This window comes from Lepisma saccharinum, chromosome 2 (assembly GCF_977018435.1).
Source record: "Lepisma saccharinum chromosome 2, izLepSacc3.1, whole genome shotgun sequence".
NCBI lineage: Eukaryota > Metazoa > Arthropoda > Insecta > Zygentoma > Lepismatidae > Lepisma > Lepisma saccharinum.
In genome coordinates this window covers 112524715-112547626 of record NC_139230.1, presented here as the reverse complement: position 1 = coordinate 112547626, position 22912 = coordinate 112524715, and the positions used below count along the sequence as shown (strand labels likewise).

Genomic DNA, 22912 nt, shown 5'->3' with positions numbered 1-22912 from the left:
AAAATGGTTAACGTAACCAGTAGGCAAACATTGTCTGTCGTGATTCAGAAGGAAATAGAGTCCGTGGTGGACTAAGGGACCCTGTTTTAGCAAGTACAAAAAAAGTGTATTACCATTTTTTACACAATTCATCAAAGTGTAGATAATATATAGCAACTATTATTTAATTTATTCGATTTTTCTTGCATAACACAACAAAATGGTGTTGTTGGATTCTCGTTAGATTCCTTTGTGCGGAAAAATCTTGCATACTGGAAACTAGAGGAAATCATTATGAAGCATGATTTATAAAGGGCTCCCTTAATCAGTTCTGCAGAGAGGCCCATTAATCGTCTATTAACATTATCAACCTGTAAATATCAAGTAGATACAGTCCCTATTAGCCTATTTATGTTAAACGTTATATTATTTGGCAATCTGGAAAGGTCATTATCGAAAAAATGTCATTTGATGTTGCTCGAAGTTGTTTTTTTTTGTCCGTTGCACTTTCAAGATATCATCCCATTTCTGTTACTTAACTCTTTTGGGGGAGGGGGCAAGTGCCTCTGTGTACCCTGCTATATCTGCCAATGCGACACATTATATTAAAAATTTGCCCCCTCTAGGATTGACTTTGCCCCCCCCCCCTACAAAGAATTCCTGGCTACGGGCCTGAGTGTAAGGAATTAAACATAAAATAAATTTAATTTACATTAAGTCACAAATTTTTATCTGACCATAGGCGCACCAGTGAGGGCACGACGGGGCTTGCCATTGCCTGCTGGAAAACGTGGAGAGAGAAAATTGTTTGGTTCATTGTGCTCTTTGTGTTGGATAGTGAAATAAATGCTATTCAATTTTTAAATAATTGAAAATAAAGCATTGCCTCAATTTAGAAGTGAAAATTCCTTGCCTTCCTTTTGCAGTTAACATGCCATGCGTTTATTTGCACATGTTATTTAATTTTCTTTAAGGCAAAGAGGCACGTGACTCCTAATTCCCTAGAGTCTCTCATTTAGTATTTGAAAGATAAACTCTCAAAAGCACCAAGCATATTTTCCAAAGTTTTGTAAGGGTATAATGCATATTAATTATTAATTAAACATACCGACAGTATCCCATGATGTTGACTCTGTACAATCTTGCTTTGCTCGTTCAGCATCCTCTTTACCTCACTACATGCCCTCTGCCCCCTCCTGTTCAAACAGTTAAAAAATATGCATGTATAATTTTTAATAGTTCTATGTAGCGAGTGAGTTCCAAATTCTGCTGGTGTTTTCAAATCTCTGTTTAAACGATGATTCAAAAACTGAAATAAAGTAATGAAACTCGATATACGTATTTAGAGCATGGCCATGAAGACGTTAAAATTTAGTGGGAAGTTGGGATGCACGTTTGATAGATATCTGATATTGCTTTTGAATGAAATCGGTCAAGGAATTTCATATTGAAGTCTTCAACGAACGAGCAAAGCAAGATTGTAAGGAGTAAACATCATGGGATACTGTCGCTATGTTTAACTAATAATATGCATAATCAATTAGCAAAGAAATAGTTCTAAAAATGTCCTTGCTCGCTTCGCTGGCAGTGTCATAATTTATTTAAGTCATATTATATCTGTATTTATTACTACTACTTCAGACAGGCAAGTGCGCGCACACGCATGCAATGCATTCTCACTACTATTTCAATTGGGCAGCTCCAATTTGAACTCCGAGTTACACCTACTGCAAGAACGATACAAATACAGTTAAAATATTGTGCAAGTGTTTCCAATTTCTTTATAACTAGCTTAAGAATTGCATGAAATGATTCCTGGTAATAATATGTTAAAATTTTGTGTTTTTTATTGTCATTCCTTGTGTTTTGTCTAACGATTGACTAAATCAAGTACTGAACATTATCGGAAGGAAAGTAATACTCGAAACGTTAAACTGAAATGTTAACATTAATCTATTTTCCATCTTTTCCCTTCTGAAATGTTACGTGAAGAGAAGAAGGTTTAATCTCTAGGAACATCCATGAACAAATTGAATTAGGGCGAACATTTTTAAAACGGTCCAAAATATGCACTTAACTTCCCCAAACTTACACCCCCCCCAAAATTTTCCAACACCCCCCCAAGGGGAAAATCCTGGATAAACCCCTGCTTAAACCTATATATTAAGATATATATATTTTTAAAAAATAGGTTGCCGATTTGCCTATCTGAGAATGAGGTGAATTTGGAATAAGTTTTCATAACTTCAGAAGAAAAATAAGCACAAACAAGAACAAGAACGAGAAGGACCTCACCACACAGGATACAAGATGAGGCTGTGACAATTCTCGACTCATCGCATCGCGATACCATTCCTAGGTGAAATGAAATCTTTCCTAGACATTTAAACAGGGTGCAATTTGCGATTTTATCAGAGGGGGGACTATTTTTTACCTATATATTAGGTATACTTATAATTGGACATAAATTGCTTAAAATCTAATTGTGATATCGAATGCAACACAAACACAACGCCATTTTATGTTAAACTCTAAAGTCAAATTGTAAGAAAATTACATTAGTCAGATGAATGCACGAGATAAATGAGACTCACTGCAGGTTCTATTGCTAGATTTTGGATTGGATTTACAAGGTCTCTGGGAGTAAGATGGGAATATTTGATTGATTGATTTGGTTTATTTTACTTCGCATTTCTGCCACTTTTGGCTAATCGCGAAGATGAGGATGAGTGATGATGATATGATGAAATTGATGAACACTCAAAAATAACACCCATGGGCAGGCCAGGATTCGAACCTGGGACCTCAGGCATCATAGCGCGCTATGCTAACCCCTCCGCCACGGAGTACGGCGAGGTGGGAATGTGTTTTGGATTTTCTTTGTAGATGCGAAAATCTTTAACTGTGACGCGCACATGCTTCTGCTTACATTAAAGTTTACATTTTCACATAAACGAGAAATTGACATTTCATCCTAAAACACACGCATGTATCTGCATTTAATACCACTGCATACGAAAATAAATCTTGGCCGGCTCTTCACATTGTCCACCAAAAATTGAAAAGAAAGAATAAACTTTTGAGGGTATGGCTTTCCTTGCTACTTCTGAGAGCTGAAGGATTTCGGTTTTGTAAATTAACCGAATGATATTACTTTCAGTACTTGAAGAGTGTCATTAGGTACAGCTAGTTATATTACAAATGAATGATTTGTCATATTTTTCACAAATATTTCAAAGTTAGACTTCTTACGAGTTGATTGGGAACCATCTGAACTCATTTTTTTCTTTTTTAATACAACACCCTATAGATGTCTGAGAAAATACCAAATACATGGCTTCTAAAAGGCATTGGATATGGTACACACCTGCCATAAATTGTTTAAAGATATTTTTATGCGTAGCTATGGGACTTTTAAAATTAGAAAGAACGGAACTGAAGTGGAACTCTATATAATGTAGTTTCTATATCCAGTGGGTGGGAGATGATTATTCCTGGTTGGGGTGGCTCAAGATCCCCCTCACTCCTGATTTTCTGTTCCGTGAAATCCAAATAAGCCCAGAATGAGGTCCAGAGCTTAGCCTTATATGTTTCAGAATTGTTATCTGATTTTAAAATCTGTTTTTTTTGTTTTTTTTTTAAACTTAAATTCTAACAAAAAACAATGAAAAATATTTATGCATATTTTGCATTAAATAACAGGACATTCGTGTGTGTTGTTCTAAAAGAGAATATTTCTCATGGCTTCACATTATACCTAGGTATCAAGGACGTTTTTGTGGGGGTCCAGGGTGTCCGGACCCCTTCCCCCCAAAAGACTTACCAAGTAATAAAAGTAATTTATCAAAATATAATTGTTTAGCATTTGTTATACTCAATTTTCGTCAATGCCAATACCATGCTTGAACAGCGTAAGAATTACAAGTTAGGGTGCGGCAGAAATATCTCCCGGATATCATTTGTGAATAACAAAGCAACGATAGATGTTATGCCAGGCGCGGTTGGCCCTATAGCGCACAGGATCAGCAATTGCCCCTTTGTGTCACCTTTCAGGTGCTCTTGTCCGTCTGGAAGAAATAATGCAAGAAAGACGCGAAAGCTAATTCCATATTGAGTATCCTCAGGTCCGTAGCTAGAGGGGGGGGCAACTGCCCCCCCTGAGAGCCTGCTTTGCCCCCCTGTGAAAAATACAGAACATATTCCTACCTGGAATACTCACTAATCTTTACAATTATATCCTCTATTACTCTAGCAACATAACAAAAACACTTATTGATTTTGTGATTTATTAAGGTATGTGGGATTCCGAATAATGTCGTACTAGGATTAGAGGGAGAAAATCTCTTCCTGATTCAGACTTCCGGAAATGATTTCGTAATTTTTAGTATCTAGAACAGTTGTGACATTTTGAGAAGTCTTGTATGAAAGGTGCCTAATGTGTTTGGATGTTTTTCTTGGATGTGTTGCTATGAAGTTTGAACTGCTTAATCTTTAGTTTCCGAAGTCTGCCTATTGGTAATAGTGATTCATGTGGTAGAGAGAGGGAGTGGATATTTGATTTTTGTTACTTACCGTTGCCTTTCTGCCACTTCGAGCTAATCGTGACAATGAGTGATGACGTGAAATTGATGAAAAAACACTCACAAACAGTGCTGCAACCACTGCAGGGGGTGGGGGCATTATCCGCCCCAGTTTTGGTCGGAAGTCCAATCTAGGGGGGGGGCAAACATTGAAGTAAAGAAACATGACTAGCAGAATCTAAGAATAGCAGTACAAATTGATACTCAAGATGTAATTAGTTTTCAAGATTTTCTTGAATTTTTCTTCCAGACGGCCAAGGGCAGTTGCAGGGGACACAGAGGGGCAATTGCCCCCTCGCTTTCAAATTTTATACAAATAAAAGTACATTTCGTAAAATTTTCTTGCTCGCTTCGCTCGCAAGTATGGATTCTGCTATTCTTATAGTCTAAAGCCCTGGGAGCCAAAACGATATAATTGATAAAAAAAAATGTTAAAGAGAATGCCATGGCACCCTGTGAAATTATTTGCGCCCTATTAAATCAATATTGTTTTCAGTTTGCAAATATGTGGATCTAAAGATTTTCCTGCTCGCTTCGATCCAATATGATTCTTCTCTGTAATGCATTCTAAATTACCAGAGAGAGAAGTAAGGCCAAATATATACTTCAGATTGTTGCTGCTTAAATGCACGAACAATTATTTTGAGGAAAAGGAGCACGCACATTTGAGAGACAATTTGGCGTATGAATTGATCATGTAATGTATTTAAATAATATATATATTAAAGAAACTTTTAATACGTACACAATTTAGCATTAACATGTTGCATATGCATTTTCTTATTTTACGTCGCTCCATGTTGCATATGTGTAAAATACAAATGTTGTACATGAAAGTTATACGTGTCATATGTACAAAAAAAGTAAGTTCATCATGCATATTCTGTCTTTCAAAAATACAGTTTGTGTGCTTGTTTTCCATTATTAGCTAATATGAAATTGAACATGTTGGAAAAATACCGGGTGATCCGTTTGAGATGTCAGAAAAGTAAACCTTTATACACAAGAGGTTAATGTACGTATCTCCGAGCTACTTGTTGTAATATAAGCAGAAGGGATGTAAGTTTCGAATTCAGCCACATGGCGGGACTAATGTGCATAGAAAGGTGGTGATCACGTCACAACAGCGTGCACAGTATGTCGTATGGTATGAGAAATTTTCCAGTATTACATGCATGCTACTGCCGACACGCAGCTGAAATCCGTAAACCTCCACTTATTCGAAACTTACCCCCATTTCTGCTTATATTACAACAAGCTGCTCGGAGATACGTACCTTAACCTCTTGTAATACAAAAAATGTATTACAAATTTTTACACAATTCATCAAAGTGTAGATGTAATGTAATCATTATTATTTAATTAATTCGATTTTTCTTGCATAACACAACACAATGGTGGTGTTGGATTTCCGTTAGATTCCTTTGTGCGTAAAAATCTTGCATATTGGAAACTAGAGGGAAACATTATGAATCACGATTTATAAAGGTCTTTCTTAATCAGTTCTGCAGAGAAGCCCAAAAGTGTTGTTACATATTAATCGTCTATTAACCTTTTCGACCTGTAAATATAAAGTAGATACAGTCGCTATTTATGTTAAACTTTAGCTTTGTATTCTTTGGTATTCCGGAAAGTCATTATCGAAATATTGTTATTTGATGTTGCTCGAACTTTTTTTGTTCATTGGAGTTTCAAGATATCATCCCTTTCCTGTTACATATCACTTTTGGAAGATATCATCCCTTTCCTGTTACATATCACTTTTGGAGGAGGGGGACAAGTGCCCGTCTGTACCCTGCTATATCTGCCAATGCAACACAATATATTAAAAATTTGCCCCCTCTAGGATTGACTTTGCCCCCCCTAATAAGAATTCCTGGCTACGGGCCTGTTTGTACTACTCTTAGATTCTACTAGTCTTGGTTTCTTTTACCTCAATGTTTGTCCCCCTTGCACCCTTGATTTCCGTCTAAGGTTGGGGAGGAGTAATGCCCACTGCCCCAGTGTGGTTACACCACTGCACCCTTTTCCCCCGAAGTTGCTTTTAATTTTAATAGGTTTGAAAATACATAATCTTTCTTTAAGAGTTTAATATCGTTTAATAACGGCGATAACATTCCTCTGCACTAAATTTCTAGGTGAAAGTATAATAATGTAGGAACCTGGACGTCTGAAAGAGGGGCAAGAATGGCCACCCCCCTTAGAAATCGAATGTGAACATAAATATATATATATTTCACACGTATAATTTGTTTTAAGCCACAGTAATTTACATAAATGCGACAGTTTCAATTTTAAGTGGTGCTTTTTGGGGCAACACTATTATCGAGGTAATACGCACCTTGAAAAAAAATACCTTGCTTGTCCCTCTGTGGAAAAAATCTGCGGACGTCCATGTTAAAGGGGGCACCCCTTGTCCCCCCCCCCGTGCGCACGCCTATGGATTGGAATCCCGGCCTGGGCATGGGTGATTATCCCTTCATCAATTTCATCATATCAATCCTCATCCTCGCCTTCGCGATTATCCAAAAGTGGCAGAATAGCGAAGTAAAATAAACCAAATCAATCAATCAATCTAAACTCATGTAAGTTTTCATATATTTATTTTATTCCAAATAATGTTCATTAATTGCATTATGTAATTATTTGCAAGAAAGTTTCCAGTAGAATGTAATTGTTAAAGTAACTTAAAATTTTAAGTACCAGTAACTGTAACTGAGTTACTTTTTAAAATGAGTAACTAATTCAGTTACTTTTTTTATCCAAGCAACCGTCACTGTAACTCAGTTATTTCTTGAAAGTAACTTTCCGAACACAGATATGTTGAGTCTGATGTCTTCGTATCTCCCTGAAATTGGGATATTTTTCAACGAATTTCTCTTCATTCTGTCCAAACTTCCCTCCAAAAGGGAAATTTTCCTTCATATGGCAACACTGCGTAGCGGTTCTGAAAGGGAGAAAGGAGGGGTGGTTCGTTGTTTATACCCCTCAATGCTTGGCAAAGCTGCGCAAGGCGGGCACATGGTGCGCTGCACAGATTGCCCTGCTTGTGTCTCCGTTAGTCCGTTTCGCGCGGCGGAGGGTGCAATTGGTGTCACTTCTGTGTGCTGCGGTCATGGCGTGCAAGATGATTGCCTTGTGTCTCGCGTTGATGTGGTGCCTGACCACTGCCGATGTGTGCTTTTACAAGTGCTGTTCCGATGACGAATCAGGAGATTCGAGCGGCATGTGTGTGTGGCGACAGAAATTTAACTATGACATCGCTCGATTCATGCCTCCTTGCTCTTACCCCTACGGGTTTCCACGGTGTCCATCGGACAACAACTACTGGGAAGTCGTGAAAGATGGTGCACTTTACATCGACATGTCGGAGGACTCCGAACAATATTACTGTGCTGAACTAGATGGTGAGAGTAGCATGATTTACATGTGCATGAAGGACAAGGCGCGCATTGAGAAACGTGAATTGCGAGTTCGTGACATTTTCGACAAACCACCTCTGCACAAATGCTGCCCCAAAGGACAATATTTTGATCTCATTTTAGCTGCTTGCGCTGATGTCAAAGTGAAAGTGGAATATACACCGCTCATCTACTCGCCTGGCACCAGAAGTTTTATTCCAACCAATGTCAAACGTTTCAGTGTATCGTATCAGCTTCCGAATTGCACGAACTTTACTCTTTTATCATTTAAGGACCTGTCGATACCCAGTTTTGTACTTTTTGACAACGGTTCCCTGTGGGTGGAACTGGCCGGCTCGACCCTGCTGACAGCGGACGAGTACTGTGTTGATGCAGCGTTTTGGGGTCAAGGTCCCCAACACGTCCGCATAGCGTTAGTGTGTCTCCGTGAAGATATTTGTGAATCTAAGGTTTGCGTCAAAAAATGCTGTGGGAACGGTGCATCGTACAACAGCACGATGTCTACGTGCATGTTAACAGACAGTCCATGGTCCGTTGATAATCTGACGGATGGTTTCTCCGTTCGGACGATCCCTGGCTTCCCAAGATGTGAAGAAAGTGAAGTTTTTATTATCCATCAGCCCGAATCACTTTCCCCGAATGGTTCTTTAATAGTTGGCCCAAATATCTATGCCCCGGGCAATTTCTGTTTAGAAACGGTACTGGACTACAGTGGAGAACTATTGGCGCTTTCCTGCGCGCCAGTTTTAATTGAAGAAATAACGACAGATTGGCGATTTACTTGGTACCCGGCAAGCTTGATTATCTCAGTTTTGTTTTTGATCGCTACTCTGATTTCTGGGTGTCTACTTCCAAAATCTCGTCTCCTCCATGGACGCTGCCAGACAAATCACATCATCAGCTTACTTTTTGGTTACATCCTGCTCACGATCAACCAGCTTGGAGGAAGCTCACTCCCCTACAGCTTTTGCATAACAATAGGTAAGTGCTAATATCATTTCTATATTTTCCTTCGTGTGCTTAGAATTGTGATGATGTTGAAGCTTTAGATCAGCAGGTGCAGTGACGGCGTCAGGGGGTGGCAAACGTCCTTTTCTGTCGAATAGCCCGCCCCCTCCCCCTGGGAAAACAAGAAAATCCAGATAAATAAATACTCTTTCAGCCAAAATATGTAATTTCTGTGTGATATTTGGATGTTGCCAGGGTGGGCCATCCAACTTTGTTTCTATCTTGTCAGTAGTCCCCGAATACATTGTGAGTTTGGGGAAGCCGTCGATATGCGTAGTTCCAGTGGCGTGCCCAAGGGGTTGGTGGAGTTCAACCCTACTTCTGACTACTAAGATAAGTATACCTACCCCCCTCCCCCATGCGTAGTTATATATATATATATATATATATATATATAAGCAGATTACCTGGAAGGATTATTTATCGGTGTCTATTGTGTGGGCAATATCGCTTTTGTGGTGTGAAGGCAATATTAATTATGATTTTTGTGGTTGCCCAAGCTCCACAATGTCTACAGATATTGTAGAGTTGCATGATAAATGATGAAACCGATTTCTTAAAATTAGGAGGGGATAATGGCAGTTAGTTGCGTGTCCAGGATTTTCGAAATGGGAAGGAAGTTACGTATACTTTTAGTAGTGAGCCTCATTTTGCCACCTTTACCTGCCTTTGGCGTTCTATTTTTTTTCTTCAGGAATACTGAGCCAAAGGGGAGGGTTATGACCCCCACAAACCCCCCAACCCCTGATGGCAATGCCCATATTCCTTGCCTCAGAAAAAGCGAAGAATGTAATTCTGAGTCCTGGACTTGCACATTAGACTGTGCGTGAATTCCACCATCAAGGAAGCAGATTCTCGCGAATATAATGAAAATGCGTGATCAGAACTCGTTTCAGGGAAACGTCACAACGTTGTCATCAAACAATCTGCAAAGGATATTTTTTTTTAACCCCTCTACTGCTGCTTACGTGTTCAACTCGCGAAATCGTCAACGAAGGTTTTGGGTTTGATGCTCTTAAGCTAAGGTAGAAAAGCAACGTAAATAAGCAATAATAATAATAAATAAATAAATAAGTTAACAATAATATTTTTTTGAAAAATAAAACTGGAATCTGTCCGTACTTGAAGCAATCGTCGAGCTATATTTCCAAAACTTCAAAAACAGTGTTAAGTCTTTTGTGGTAGGAATAGGAACAAATATCTTACAAAATCAGGCCTGCAGCTTAAGGTGGTATATTACATGTGGGCTGTTGAGAGACCGATGGAACAAATTGTTTATGCTCGGATAGGCTATTCGAGACCAGACTGACTTGTAATTTAAACCAATGACGTGCCAATAATTTTAGGAAGGAGCGGGTTACGCATACTTTTTTTAATAGTTGACAGCCCTTACTGTCTTTGAAGTTGTTGTTTTTATGAATACTGGGCCAAACGGGGAGGGGGAGGATGATATGACCCTCACCAACCCACCCTTGGGCACGCCATTGGTTTAAACCAGTGTTCCAAATGAGAGGGGCTGCGGGAGGATGGTCCCCCCCTTTCCCTTCAGCTAGCAAATTTTTTTGGAGCATCCTCCAGCTTACTCCAAGAATCGATCCAACATCCCCTCACCAACATTTTCCACTTCAAGCACTGGTTTAAACCGACATGCGAACCACTAGGACTGGAATCCAGGAACAGCTAATTGCAAGTCGAATATGTTACGTGAACTTGGAGGGGGCAGGGGCCATTGCCCCCCCTCGAGCCATAAAATATTTTGATGCAAACCTACAAAAATAACATGGATAATTTTTAAGGTTTTGCAAGAATTTAGAGTTTCTTCCTGTATAAATGAATGGGTTGTCTCTGGAGAGAGGCAGACTCCAGAAGTGTGCAGTCTACTATGTTTAGTAATTTTAGTTTTACAACCATTTATGCGAAGCTACTAAATGTTCCAATTTGGCCGGCACAGTTCACCATATTTACTCCCTGTTTTGACTTCTTTGGAACTGCAGTTTTGATGAGGAAATGTCCTCTTTTTGTGGTTAATTCACATTCAGACATGTACTTCATTATAAGGATAATTCCATAGCGTTGGTGGTCACATTCTCTCTCTCTCTCTCTCTCTCTCTCGGGCTGGTAACAGCATAGGGTAAAAACGTACTTCTACAGTCTTGATAAAAATATATCAAATTGGACTAGTAAGAAATGGAGCCGTAGCTGCGAAGGTAGTTGTCATTGTCACCCCCCTAGAACATAGAAATGACGGTCTAATTTCTCACCTCCTTTCGTCGGGAATAAAACATAGCACTTACATGTTAATTTAATAGGAAACTAATGTCTTCTTAAAGTTTCTTATCTTTTGTCCTCCCACCTAGTTATCTTTAATTTGCAATCGATTTTGCAGCTGTGAACAATCACACACACTGCTTCAATGAAGATGGCGTAGGATGCACAACCGACTGTCCTTTTATTAGCCACATTTCTTGAATGCCAAGTTTTCTTTTCATAGGATTCAACGGAAAAGAGTAAGTACATAAAGTGTCTACAATGTCTAAGTATGCCAGCTACATCTAGGTAGGAAGGGGGGGGGTGCAAATTCGGTGCAAGGAGTGTGAAAATCATTCTCGTCCTGGGCTCTGAAATCTCTAGCTACAACTCTGATAAGGAAATATTTCCTTTCGAGAAACCATTAATAGATTTACTCGATTATAAAAACATAACACAATAGAAGTATGAAAATTTAATTATCATTTTTAATAAAAAGCAATAATTAAATGATATCTAACACTTATTAAAAACGTTTCACCTATCTTATAATTTCTTGACATTTTGAACCAGTCGTTAAAGGAACTAATTTGCTAGTTTATAAATGTAGCAAATTAATTTGTTTATTATGTTTATAAATATATATATAAATAAATAATAAATAAATAAATAAATTGTATTAATTAATTATTTAATAATTGACATATATTTCATGACAATTTTATATATATATAAAATATAACAAAGGTTTCGGGCTTGGCCCCCCTAAAAAATCCTGGGTACGGGCCTGACGTGAACCACGATTCTGTCAAGGAGATTGCGCAAAGTCGAAAGTTAATTGACAGATGACGAGCATATAATTCACGTTAAGTTACGAGTTACTCCTGTAGAGAGCTTTTCGGATATTTTGAATTCGTTTTTTGCAATATACTTTTATGTAGTTTGTCTACAACATTAGGGTATTCGCAACGATGAAGATGAATACCCTAACACGAGACCGATGAACGTGAAGGAACAGTCTGAACTCGAATCCAGAACATTCTGTGGAATGTTGCGAGTCAGGCATTCAACGCGTTCGAAAGTCGAGGTGGCCTGTCATATCTCCCCTGATTAGAATTCGTAGATAAATAATAAACATAAAATTAGTTTCAGAATGACGCATCGAAGGTCAAAGCATGACCAAAACGTACCGTAAATGACACGGGTAGTGACAGGGTCATCATGTTGGGGTCCTCACCACGTCCTTTCGAAATATCCTGCCTGTATCTTTATTCATTGCGTTTCAGTGGCGTAGCGGTCGCTCTACGCATCTCCGCAATGCGGGGGGGGGGGAGCAGGGGCCCCGTAATGTGATCTATAAGTTCAACAGATAGTGCCAGTTATATGGAAAAAATGGATTTGCAAAACAGATGTGATCAACGAAGACACAATTCGCAAAAGCATTCACTGCGTATACGCTACCAACAGACCGAGGCGACACGATGCACGATGTTGATTAAACGGTCCAGCCCGAACAACACACAAGCAATAAACGATACGTGCAACTTCACTTCGGTACGAAAGGTTGCATTTATTTCTGAAGGTTGGTTTCTAAGTGACACTTGTCGCCTGTCACCTCGGTCTGAAAGCTCCCTCATTATTAGTTTTTTTTTTTTTTTTTTAACATGTGGGTTGCCAGTAAAACATCGTAAGACGATGTCTGCTATGATAAGTAGGGGCGTCGTTGCCTTGTAATGAAAAGGTCCCGGGTTCGATACCCGGTGGAGGCACAAGTGGTTCGGATCCCACTTTAAACTGTAGGTCTTAAAACACCAAATCAAACAATGATAAGCCGGGGGCAATGCCGAATTAACTTACATGCTCGCAAATGGCCATCGATAGGGAAACTCAGTGGTGTCCATCTCCCAAAGGCCTATGACGCATTCCCCCCCCCAAAAGGTACAACATTCGCCCCGCCGCCCCTTATGCCGAATTATTTACTGAAATTATTTTGGTCAGAAAAAAATTGCGGAACCATATTTAAGCAATGTATGTTTACTTTATGTATTTTAGGCTCACTTTCATGAACATAAAACGTGCAAAACTGCTCAGACTCGCTGCTATTGTTAGTGTACTGAACCTTATTCTTAACTGTTTTTCTGCTTGACTAACCTTGTATTATTGCGAACAGCACGTCCCCCCCTCTTCTAAACCGATTGTAAAGGCATAAGAGGTGACAGTGGTGGCGATTGGGTTCCAAAACTAGGAGGGTAAGGTGTGAAAACTGGGGGGCGGAGCAAAGACAATTTACTTTTCCTTGGTAGATAAAGTTTAGCATAGTGCGGGAGCAAAAGTGACAAAAAGTGGGGAGGGCAACTGCCCCCCCCCTCGCCGCCACTGAGAAGTGGTGTTACATTTCAACCCCATCGCCGCGATCACCCACAGGTAGGTATAGAGAAACTGTACATAATAACCATAACTAAAAATCAATAACAAGTCAATCAAACGAAACGATCTCCCCCATTTTTGTGTCAAGATATATATAATTGGTATAAAATTTTGTCCCCCCCAAAAAATTCCCATGACGCAGGCGCGTCATGAAACCCCCCTGTGGGCACCCCTGGGGAAACTCATACCTTTATTCACCGTTTATCATTAACTTATAGATTCTAAATTGTCTACAGTTATGGATCCAGCAGGAAGATTTGGGTACTTTAATAGACTTTAATTACGAGGGCCTCCCCGATGGTGCAGTGGTCGTCGTTGCCTTGTAATCAAGTGGTCCCGGCGGAGACACATAGTGGTTCGCATCGGATCCCACTTTAAACTGTAGGTCCAGTCCCGATTAGCCTTACTGTGCATAAAGTGATCTTAAAACAAACCAACTCAATCAATCAAAGCTTTAATTGAGACAGCATTGCCAAAGACTACTCGAGTTTTCATTAGTATATGGCATCATATCATTTTTTTTTATTGTTACCGAGATGTTGACGTGCTACACAAAGAGTGTAGGCGTCGTAATTTCAAGTTTATTCTGTGTATGATATGAGAAGAACGGGAACGTATTATGTATCTAAAATACCAACAATCGTACGTAACAAAATACAATGTATCCGTAAAACCATGCCGAGGCTTCAGATACTTCTCTTTCGGCCATACATACTAAATATCTCAAAAACACATTAAAATGAAAGATAAAATTTTAAAATTATTCTTGGTACATTTATGTCGGTCAGTGGCGTGCCTAAGGGGCAGTTACTGGGGGGGGTCATAACTCCCCCTTTGGCCCAGTATTCCTAAAAAATGAATAAAACTGCAGGAAAGATGGCAAAATGGGGGCTGACTACTAAAAAAAAAAAGTATACATAACCTCCTCCTTTCGAAAATCCTGGCACGCCACTGATATCCGTTCTAAAGTGACTTTCTTGCCATTTACTCCTCAAGTCGCGGTGAAATTTTCAAACTCTAAAAAAAGTGAACCCGGAACATAGTACACCGATTGGAATGAAGTTATTCGCTAGTTGACTGGGCGAGCCTTGCATTAAAACAGCAGCTCAGAGATCGGCCACACCTGATGTTCTTGGTCACGTGTGGCGAGAAAATAAGTACAGCATAGACGTGTGAAGGACAACAAAGAGGAGCCACAGAGAATTGACATAAACATGCCAACAAACCAGGGAGTCTGGTCTTCTCTGCCGGACCTTTGGCTGACGCCAGCCAAGTCGTTTTCGAGTCCTCTCCCCGAGTCATCCGTTCTGCGATTTTCCACCTTATTTTCCTGCATCTCTGAAAATCCTAAGATGTTTATCGAAGACTAGTGCCCGCACTCTTAATTCTGTCATGAACCTCCTTCCTTCAGTGTTTGCAGCCGTTATGCAACTAGAAATGAGCGGTGTTTAGTTACGACTAGAAAGGCACGTTTCTAAATTCCATATTATTCGAGAATGTACAGTTTTCATCAAGAAAATTTGTTCGGCCGCCTGTGGGTCACTGAAATTTCCGACCTTGCAACCCAGTTAACAGTGATTGATTGTCTGAGTTGGTGTTTTAAGTCCACTTTATGCACAGTAAGGGTAATCGGGACTGGAACTACAGTTTTAAAGTGCGATCCACCGGGTATCGAACCCGGGAACCCTCGCCCCTTTGACCCAGTATTCCTAAGAAAAAAAAGAACGACATAGGGAGGAAAATATACGAAAATGAGGGCTGACTACTAAGAAAAGTATACATAACCCTCCCTTTCGAAAATCCTGGGCATGCCACTGGATGTACCATAGATTTTAAACGTATAGATGAGTTGTCTTGGTGCAATCAAGTTTACATAGTTTACGTAAACAATGTAAACTATACTAAAATTTATGACACTGTTGAAAAAAGTGCCTTTCCCCAGAAAACAATTCTGTTTACAACAGAAACTTGTAGCATTCTCTTCCAAGCAGCGAGTGCTGGAAAACAGTAAAATGTAGACAAACACGTGACACTCGTGAGACAACAGTATTCATTTAATTGAAAGAATATTTCATACATTCTTTTGACACTTAGTAGAAAATTGTTTGTCATGACAAAGAAGAGTGCAAGGTATTTTTCACACTTGTCATGCCTACCGCCATGTTGTTTACATAGTCTACATTTTCTACATGTATTACGTAGCAGGGGCGCAGACTTGTCAAAATTATTGGGGGCTCTGATCACTGAAATAAATTAAATTAATGAATGACTCACTCTCTCCCTTTTTAAAGTTTTGGCCTCAGTGTTCGGAATCTCATAAAAGCCCATGAATTCCTCAAAAATAATAAAATTTTCATTCACAGTTCGAATGCAGAATATTAATTGTCCACGGATGGATATGTCACAAGTTTCGTCAACCATAATAGCAAAATATTCCCGACTTTTAATATCTGCTACCACGGAGCTCAAAACAGATCTCCCTAACATATCAATGATCTTGTTCTGAATGTCATGTAAGAGCCATTTGTAGCCCGAAGCCCCATCCACTACCCTAGGTCATGCACATCGTCTTTTGAAACTCTTTTTAACAATACTCATAATTACATACTTAGTATATAGTAATAAGTCATGTGTTTTGCTGTCTCTGGTCATAACCCCCCCCCCCCAAGTTGATGGTTTAGGGGTCTCAGCCCCCCAAAGTTGATGGTCTAGAACATTTCAGAGTAAACTTTACAAGAGAAGCAAAATTATTTGGGGGGGCTCTACCCCCACATCGTTAATATTGGGGGGCTCGAGCCCCCCAAGTCCCCATTGAGTCTGCGCCTATGTTACGTAGTCTACGTTGTCTACACGCACATCACTGCCAGTTAGTGACCTATGAAATCAGCGCGGCACTGCAAGTTTTTGATACGATAATTCTTCATCCATTTAGAAGTGAAGCAAGTTCTCCTAGAATACTTTCCTTACGTAAATGACACATTTCCCTAGTTTTCTGACCTACATATGTATGTCTTTAATTTTTCTGGACAATTAACCGAAATGGTATGTACCGCAACTATGTTCTACCCTTTATCCGTGATTCATACATCGGTACCCACAGCGGAACGTTTGAAAAAAAAAATCTCACATACCGGTACATAAAGCTATTTGAGTTGCAAATTGATGCTGTGGTTGGTTGCGCGTGTTACATGAACTTGAAAATTTTCCATGTGTGCGACTTACAATTTAAAGTTACGGTCATTCAAAATCAAATAACCCAGCCAAGTTCTACTTTATCCACCTTATCACCACACTTTTTTAAAATTAACTTTAACTGAGAACTGGTGCGAATTGTGCACTCTGTTACTTTTACATCCCTTCTTGAGGTTCGGTGCACCCCGTACTCGGCTGTGATTTGTCTAGAGCATCGGTTCTCAAACTGTGGTACGCATACCCCCAGGGGTACATGAACGACTTGAAGGGGGTACGCGATCAGCTCGGAAAAGAAATGACGAGAGAGAATACCCACACGGCAACATTTTTGCTGCAGGTGTGTAGAGCAGATTTCATAGCATTGTTTCAGACTTCTGAGAAACCTATGGTGGGGGTATATTAGATGTTTAGTTACGACTAAAGGGTACAATAAGAAAAAAGTTTGAGAATCGCTGGTCTAGAGGAATCTTCATACGGAAGTGAACTTGGGTTGCAACTAAGTCAACGTAATTATAATTATATAAATACTTTGTAGATAGATAGGAATACTAAGAGGACGCAACGGATTGCTTCTGCGAAATGATATAGCGAGATAAATTACTGTGTCCAGCTACTGTTGTTAAATAATAAAAAAATGTAATTCTTGAAATTTAGTAACTTTAATTAACTGTAATTTGATATACACACGAAAGCGTACCTGAACATTACTTTTCTGTAGCAATCAGCACAATACTCTAAATGTGAGAGATTGAGAATCTGGAATTCTCAGTTTGTACTAGTGTTGCCCACGAGACGAGACTTTGGCCTGTCTCGTCTCGTGGAAATGCTGTGAAATGCTGTCTCGTCTCGAAAATATTCGTTTGTCTCGGGACACATGATCAATCTCGTCTCGTCTCGAATTTTTAAAAGCTTGTCCCGTCTCGTCCCGTGGGCAACACTAGTTTGTACCTTGATATATACAGTTACTCCAACGTTGTTCGTACAGGGCAAACGTATCGACAGAGTCTGATTTGCTAATGAGCATTTACATAAGGACCAGAAGTTTTTGGACAACGTGATCTTGTCCGATTAAACCAAAATACGGTATACCCTCACGGATCACATGGTGCGACCAGAGTGTGGAGGAAGGCAAATACGCAGGACAATGTTGCCTATACAACGCCTACGGTAAAACATGGTGGAGGATCCATTACGATCTGGGCCTGTATGCCGACTAAAGGAGTTGTAAAAATGCAAGTCATTGGTGGAATCATGAACAAACATGTCTGTAATAATATCCTGTAGAATAACATTAAAAAAGGGCCCAGCAAATGGGGTTGCCACGTGTGTTCACATTCCAGCAGGATAACGAGAGCAAACATACTGCTCAACTCAACGGTGACTGGTTAATTTTGAATGTACCAAAGCAGTTGAAAAACACTAGTTCCAAGTTCAGATCTGAATCCGATTGAGCATTTATGGGCACTTTTGAAGAAACGTGTCGATAAACATGAGGGCAAGTCAAAAGAACACCTGAAGAGGGCCGTCGCTTTAGGGTGGGAGGGAATCAGCCCAGACACCTGCAAGACGTTGGTCGCTTTTATGCACATGAGATGCCAAGCAGTTATTAAGGCCAAGGGTAAACTGTCTCATTTTGTAAAATGTTTAGGTTTGTTTTTCTATTTTCATTGCAACTGTACCTACGAATAGAAGTGTGACATCAAAGTAACATGATTGTGCTAAAATGTATGTTTTTTCGTTATTAACTCTCTTCTTTCTTCCCTCTTTCAGTATCTTCCTTTCCCGTGTGGCATGACCTTTTTCTCTCTCTCTCGCTTCTCTTTTTTCATTTTCTCCCTTTGAGAAGGATTAAAAGAGAGAGAGAGAGAGAGAGAGGCTAAGAGCATTCTTCATTTTTCCTCTTTTCACTCTCTCCATTTATTTCCTCTCTCTCGCTCTTTCCCTTCTCTCTCTCCCTCTTTTCTCTCCCAGACAGAGAGAGAGAGAACGAAGAGGAGTGAAAGAGAAGGATGAAGAGGAAAAGGGAACAAGAAGCGAAATAAATAAGATAGAGAAAGAAATAGGGGGAGGGGGAGTTGAAGCCCCCCAGAAAGTTCGAGAGAGAGAAAATATAGGAAGATAAATATAAGTGGGACAGAGATTCCCAGGAAAAGAGGAAGAAGGGTCGGTTGACCCCTCCCTCTCTCTATCTCTTCGCTAAATTCCTCCTCTCTCCAGGAAGGGAGAGCGAAGGGAAGATGGAAAATGAAGGAAGAGCTTTCTCTCTCTCTCTCTCTCGCTCGTGTAAAAGGAGATAGACACACACACACACACACACACGTTTTCTTCTTTCTCTCAAGAAGACGAAAAAGAAGAAAACTCCTTTTTATCTCTTTCTTTCGAGAGAGAGAGAGAGAGAGAGAGACAACGGGGTGAATACTTCATCTTTCGCTCTCTCGCTTCTTTAATTTTCTTCCTTTCTCTCATCCTTTCTTTCTCCTCTTCCTGTAGAAAGAAAAAACGAGGTGCAGATCTCTCTCTCTCTCTCCCTCCCTCCCTGAGCATGGGATAATATACAGGGAGAGGGAAGAAAAGCAGAGAGAAAGGAAGATTATTCTTTCCCTATCTCTCGCTCTGTCTCTCTCTCCAGACACATCCCTCCTCTCCCCCAAAGAGCATGAGGAAGTGGAGGTCGGGTCTGAAAAAGGAGAGAGAGAAGGAAAGACATGTTTTCTCCATTTCTTTCTTCTTGTGTTGATTTCTTTCTCTTCCTATTTCCTTCTTCAGTTCAAAGAAAGAATAAAGAAAGAAGAGATTTCAGAGAGAAAGAGAAAAGCAGGCCCCTTTTCCCCTTTCTCTCTCATCTCTCTCTGTCCACCCCATATATAGCGAGACAAAGAAGAAGAAAGATAATCTTAACACGCTTCTCTCTATCTTTTCTTTCTTTTAGGGAGAGAGAGAGAGAGAGAGAGAGAGAGAGAGAGACAGAGAGATCTCCATATGTTTTACTCTTTCCCCATCTAGAAAGAGATAAAGGAAGAGAATGACGAGAAAGAGAGAGATCCAATCTCCATGCCGTTCCATTTCAGGAGATCTGTCACCCAAAGGCCTCTCTCCCTTCCAAGTGACAGTTGCAAACAGCGGACCTCCCCAATCTCATGTGGAGTTGGCGTCTGTTGCCAACGACCCGTTAATTTGAAACTGCCAGTTTTTTCTACAACGATCCAAATACGATGGGAACAGGAAGAGGTTGCATGATAAATATACCGAGAATATAAGCACCTAAAAAGAGACATAATAAATTATTTTACACTAATTACTGAGATTTGGAACGGCTGCGCCAACACACATATAAAGTACCTAATCAGCATAATTATAAATTATTATAATAATAAAAAGTGTAAATACAAAATGTATATGTTTGAAAAGTAATACAAATAATAACAACAATAGTAAAAACAAACTTTTAGTAAGATATAGAACTAATAAAAATTTCACCCCATTGATACTTGTGATACTGTACTATCTGGCTGTTGGATGGAAGCAACGTTGCTGAGAAGCATTTAAAGAGAACCCATTAATTATTCTTAGTTCTCCGTTATCGCTTGCTTTTTTAAGACACGATTTTGTCACTGCTGTTAGCTAATATTTATTTCTGGGTGCACGTGCAAGGCGTTTCATCACATCTCTCCACCTCTCAGTATGTGCGCGTGTGAATGGTTGAGTTTATAGCGAAGTTTCCGTTCAGTTTAGGGCCTGTCTGGCACTTGTGAGCAGCCTCACCCCACTTGGTAACCAAACGAAGCCTGTTGTTTACGCGTCAGCTGGGGGCAGGAGGTCAAGAGAGCAGAGGAAATACAGATGCCTGGTTGTGGGTTCAATGTATCTCCGTATTGTCTCCGGTGGATCGTCCGCTCCCATTACGACATCCCAAGCATGCTTTCGGAAGGTCACGTGAGCTTCGTCAGCAAATGCTTCCATGGAACCCTCTGCTCCGTTAGGAGAAAGCTGAACTGCGGGAGTATTTTCCCTTTCCTTGTCGATTGCTCGGCTCGCCGTGTCCTCCTTATCAGTAGGCCATAACAGCGCCCATCAGTAGTGTGTGAGAAGTAGCACCCTACGACGTAGGGAATAGGAGCGAGCATGTAGTGCACCAGCTGGATGGATTCAGAAGAAATAGAATTTCTTAGAAAGAGCCAGTAAATTGAAGATATGTAACTCAGTGGCGTGCCCAAGCGGGTTGGTGAGGGGACATACCACTCCCCTTTGACCCAGTATACCTAAAAAATAGCGTCAAATGCAGGAAAAAGTGGTAAAATGAGCACTGACTACTAAAGAACTATAATTTCGAAAATCCTGGGCACACCTTACTGCGCTAACGATTAGAAATGGAGATACAGTATGTCGATCTGACTTCACAAAAGTTTATTTAACCCTTCGTGGGTCGCGTGGAAAAAGGTACGTTGCAGAGACCGGGTTTTTAAAAATATGCTAAATTAATGGTTTAAAACGCCAATTCCTCAATTATTACGATCAGATCTTTTTTACAAACAATTGAGATTCTATAAAACTATGAAATGTACATTTTAGTTAATAAATTAAATACACAGAAAAAATAACTAATAATCCACATGTTAAAAATGTCAATGTTACATGTCCGAACATAAAATTGGAAAAATGAGTTTTTTTCTGTTTTAAGTCCATTCTATCCACAGGAAAGCTACTCGGGACTGAACCTACAGTTTAAAGTGACTAAAACCACTATGTTCCTCCACCGGGTATCGAACCCGGGACATTCCGATTACAATGCGATTAAGTTACCACTTCGCCACCGGGGAGACAATTAAAAAGTTTAGTATTTTAGTATCTTTTGCAAATAAAATAATTGGTGTTTGAAAATCTTTATCATTTTTCACGGTATTCTTGCAAATGTTGCGCTGATGGATCTCAATGATCATCTGAATGAAACTGTCCATGTGTTGAGTCATTTTCCCTCGAAATTTCCAGAAATAGCTGTTTTACCCGTTCTTTTTGCTTTATGTCCATCTCATTACAACATTTACCCGGTGGAGGCACATAGTGGTTCGGATTCCACTTTAAACTGTAGGTCCAGTCCCAATTAGTCTTTCTGTGCATAAAGTGGACTTAAAACAACAAATCAAACCAAAATCAATCAAAGCTTTTTACATTTGTTCAGTTATTGCACAAATATCACTGTTTAATCGAAATTACAACACAAATAAACCAAAAGACACGGAACGGCAAACAGGATTTTCAGAAGAAACTAGTTACGCCGATGGTCGTGCACGGACTCGGAGACCGGGCGCTTCAATGAACCCCCGCTAATGGCTCGAGGATCTGTCTAACACTGAATAATGAGTTGTGGTGTAAAAGAAGAACGTGAAAAACTCAGCTAGACAGAGAGAAGGTGTTGACAAAATAATCATTAATAAATGGCGACGTTACCACACACCGGGAACGAGAGTCCGTGCGTGACCAAGGCAGGGTTAAACAAAGCTGAAAATCGCATTTTTGGAGTTACGTTCCTCTGTTCTCATGTGACAATTATGCAGAATTTGTAATCTGACTGGACGTGATCACATTTAACACTAGAACTGACCCCTACCTTCACCGTTTCTTTAATAACTATTCTGTTTGTCTTATTTTTTCCTCGAAGTTTTGTGACTTTTCACAATCCTTTTTCCTTTTTAAGATGGTATATTGAAATCTACAAAATATAATTTATTTCTGTGAAATTTCATGTTATTCCCCTGGAACAGCGGGAGGGGGCAATTTGACCCCTGCAAAGTTTCGTTTGTGCGTGCTGCAATATCAGCGTTAGGTTGCGGTTCCTGTGTCAACCTGTCTTTAGCATGTTCCCACTTGTCACAGTTTACATGTCGTCATGCAGGTAGTGTTCTTGGACCGGGAAGGACATCTCCGAACATGTCGCATCAAGCAGCAGTTTCTCGTTTTGAAACGTTGCGCATTCATTCTGGATGTTCAGTTGTTGTTATAATTTTCATTTGTAATGAAAATGTATCATAAACCACCTAAACGGATAATAATACATAAATC

General features: G+C 39.8%; 1 protein-coding gene across 1 annotated transcript in view; it reads left to right on the top strand.

The window, feature by feature from the left end:
* The first annotated feature begins 7636 nt into the window (after positions 1-7636).
* LOC145984117 (putative G-protein coupled receptor Mth-like 1) overlaps positions 7637-22912 on the top strand; it is a 75050-nt gene continuing 59774 nt past the window's right edge. The window contains exon 1 of the mRNA XM_083117551.1: positions 7637-8962. Coding sequence (XP_082973677.1) covers positions 7675-8962 — 1288 coding nt within the window. The 5' untranslated portion in view covers positions 7637-7674. The remainder of the gene's footprint in view (positions 8963-22912) is intronic.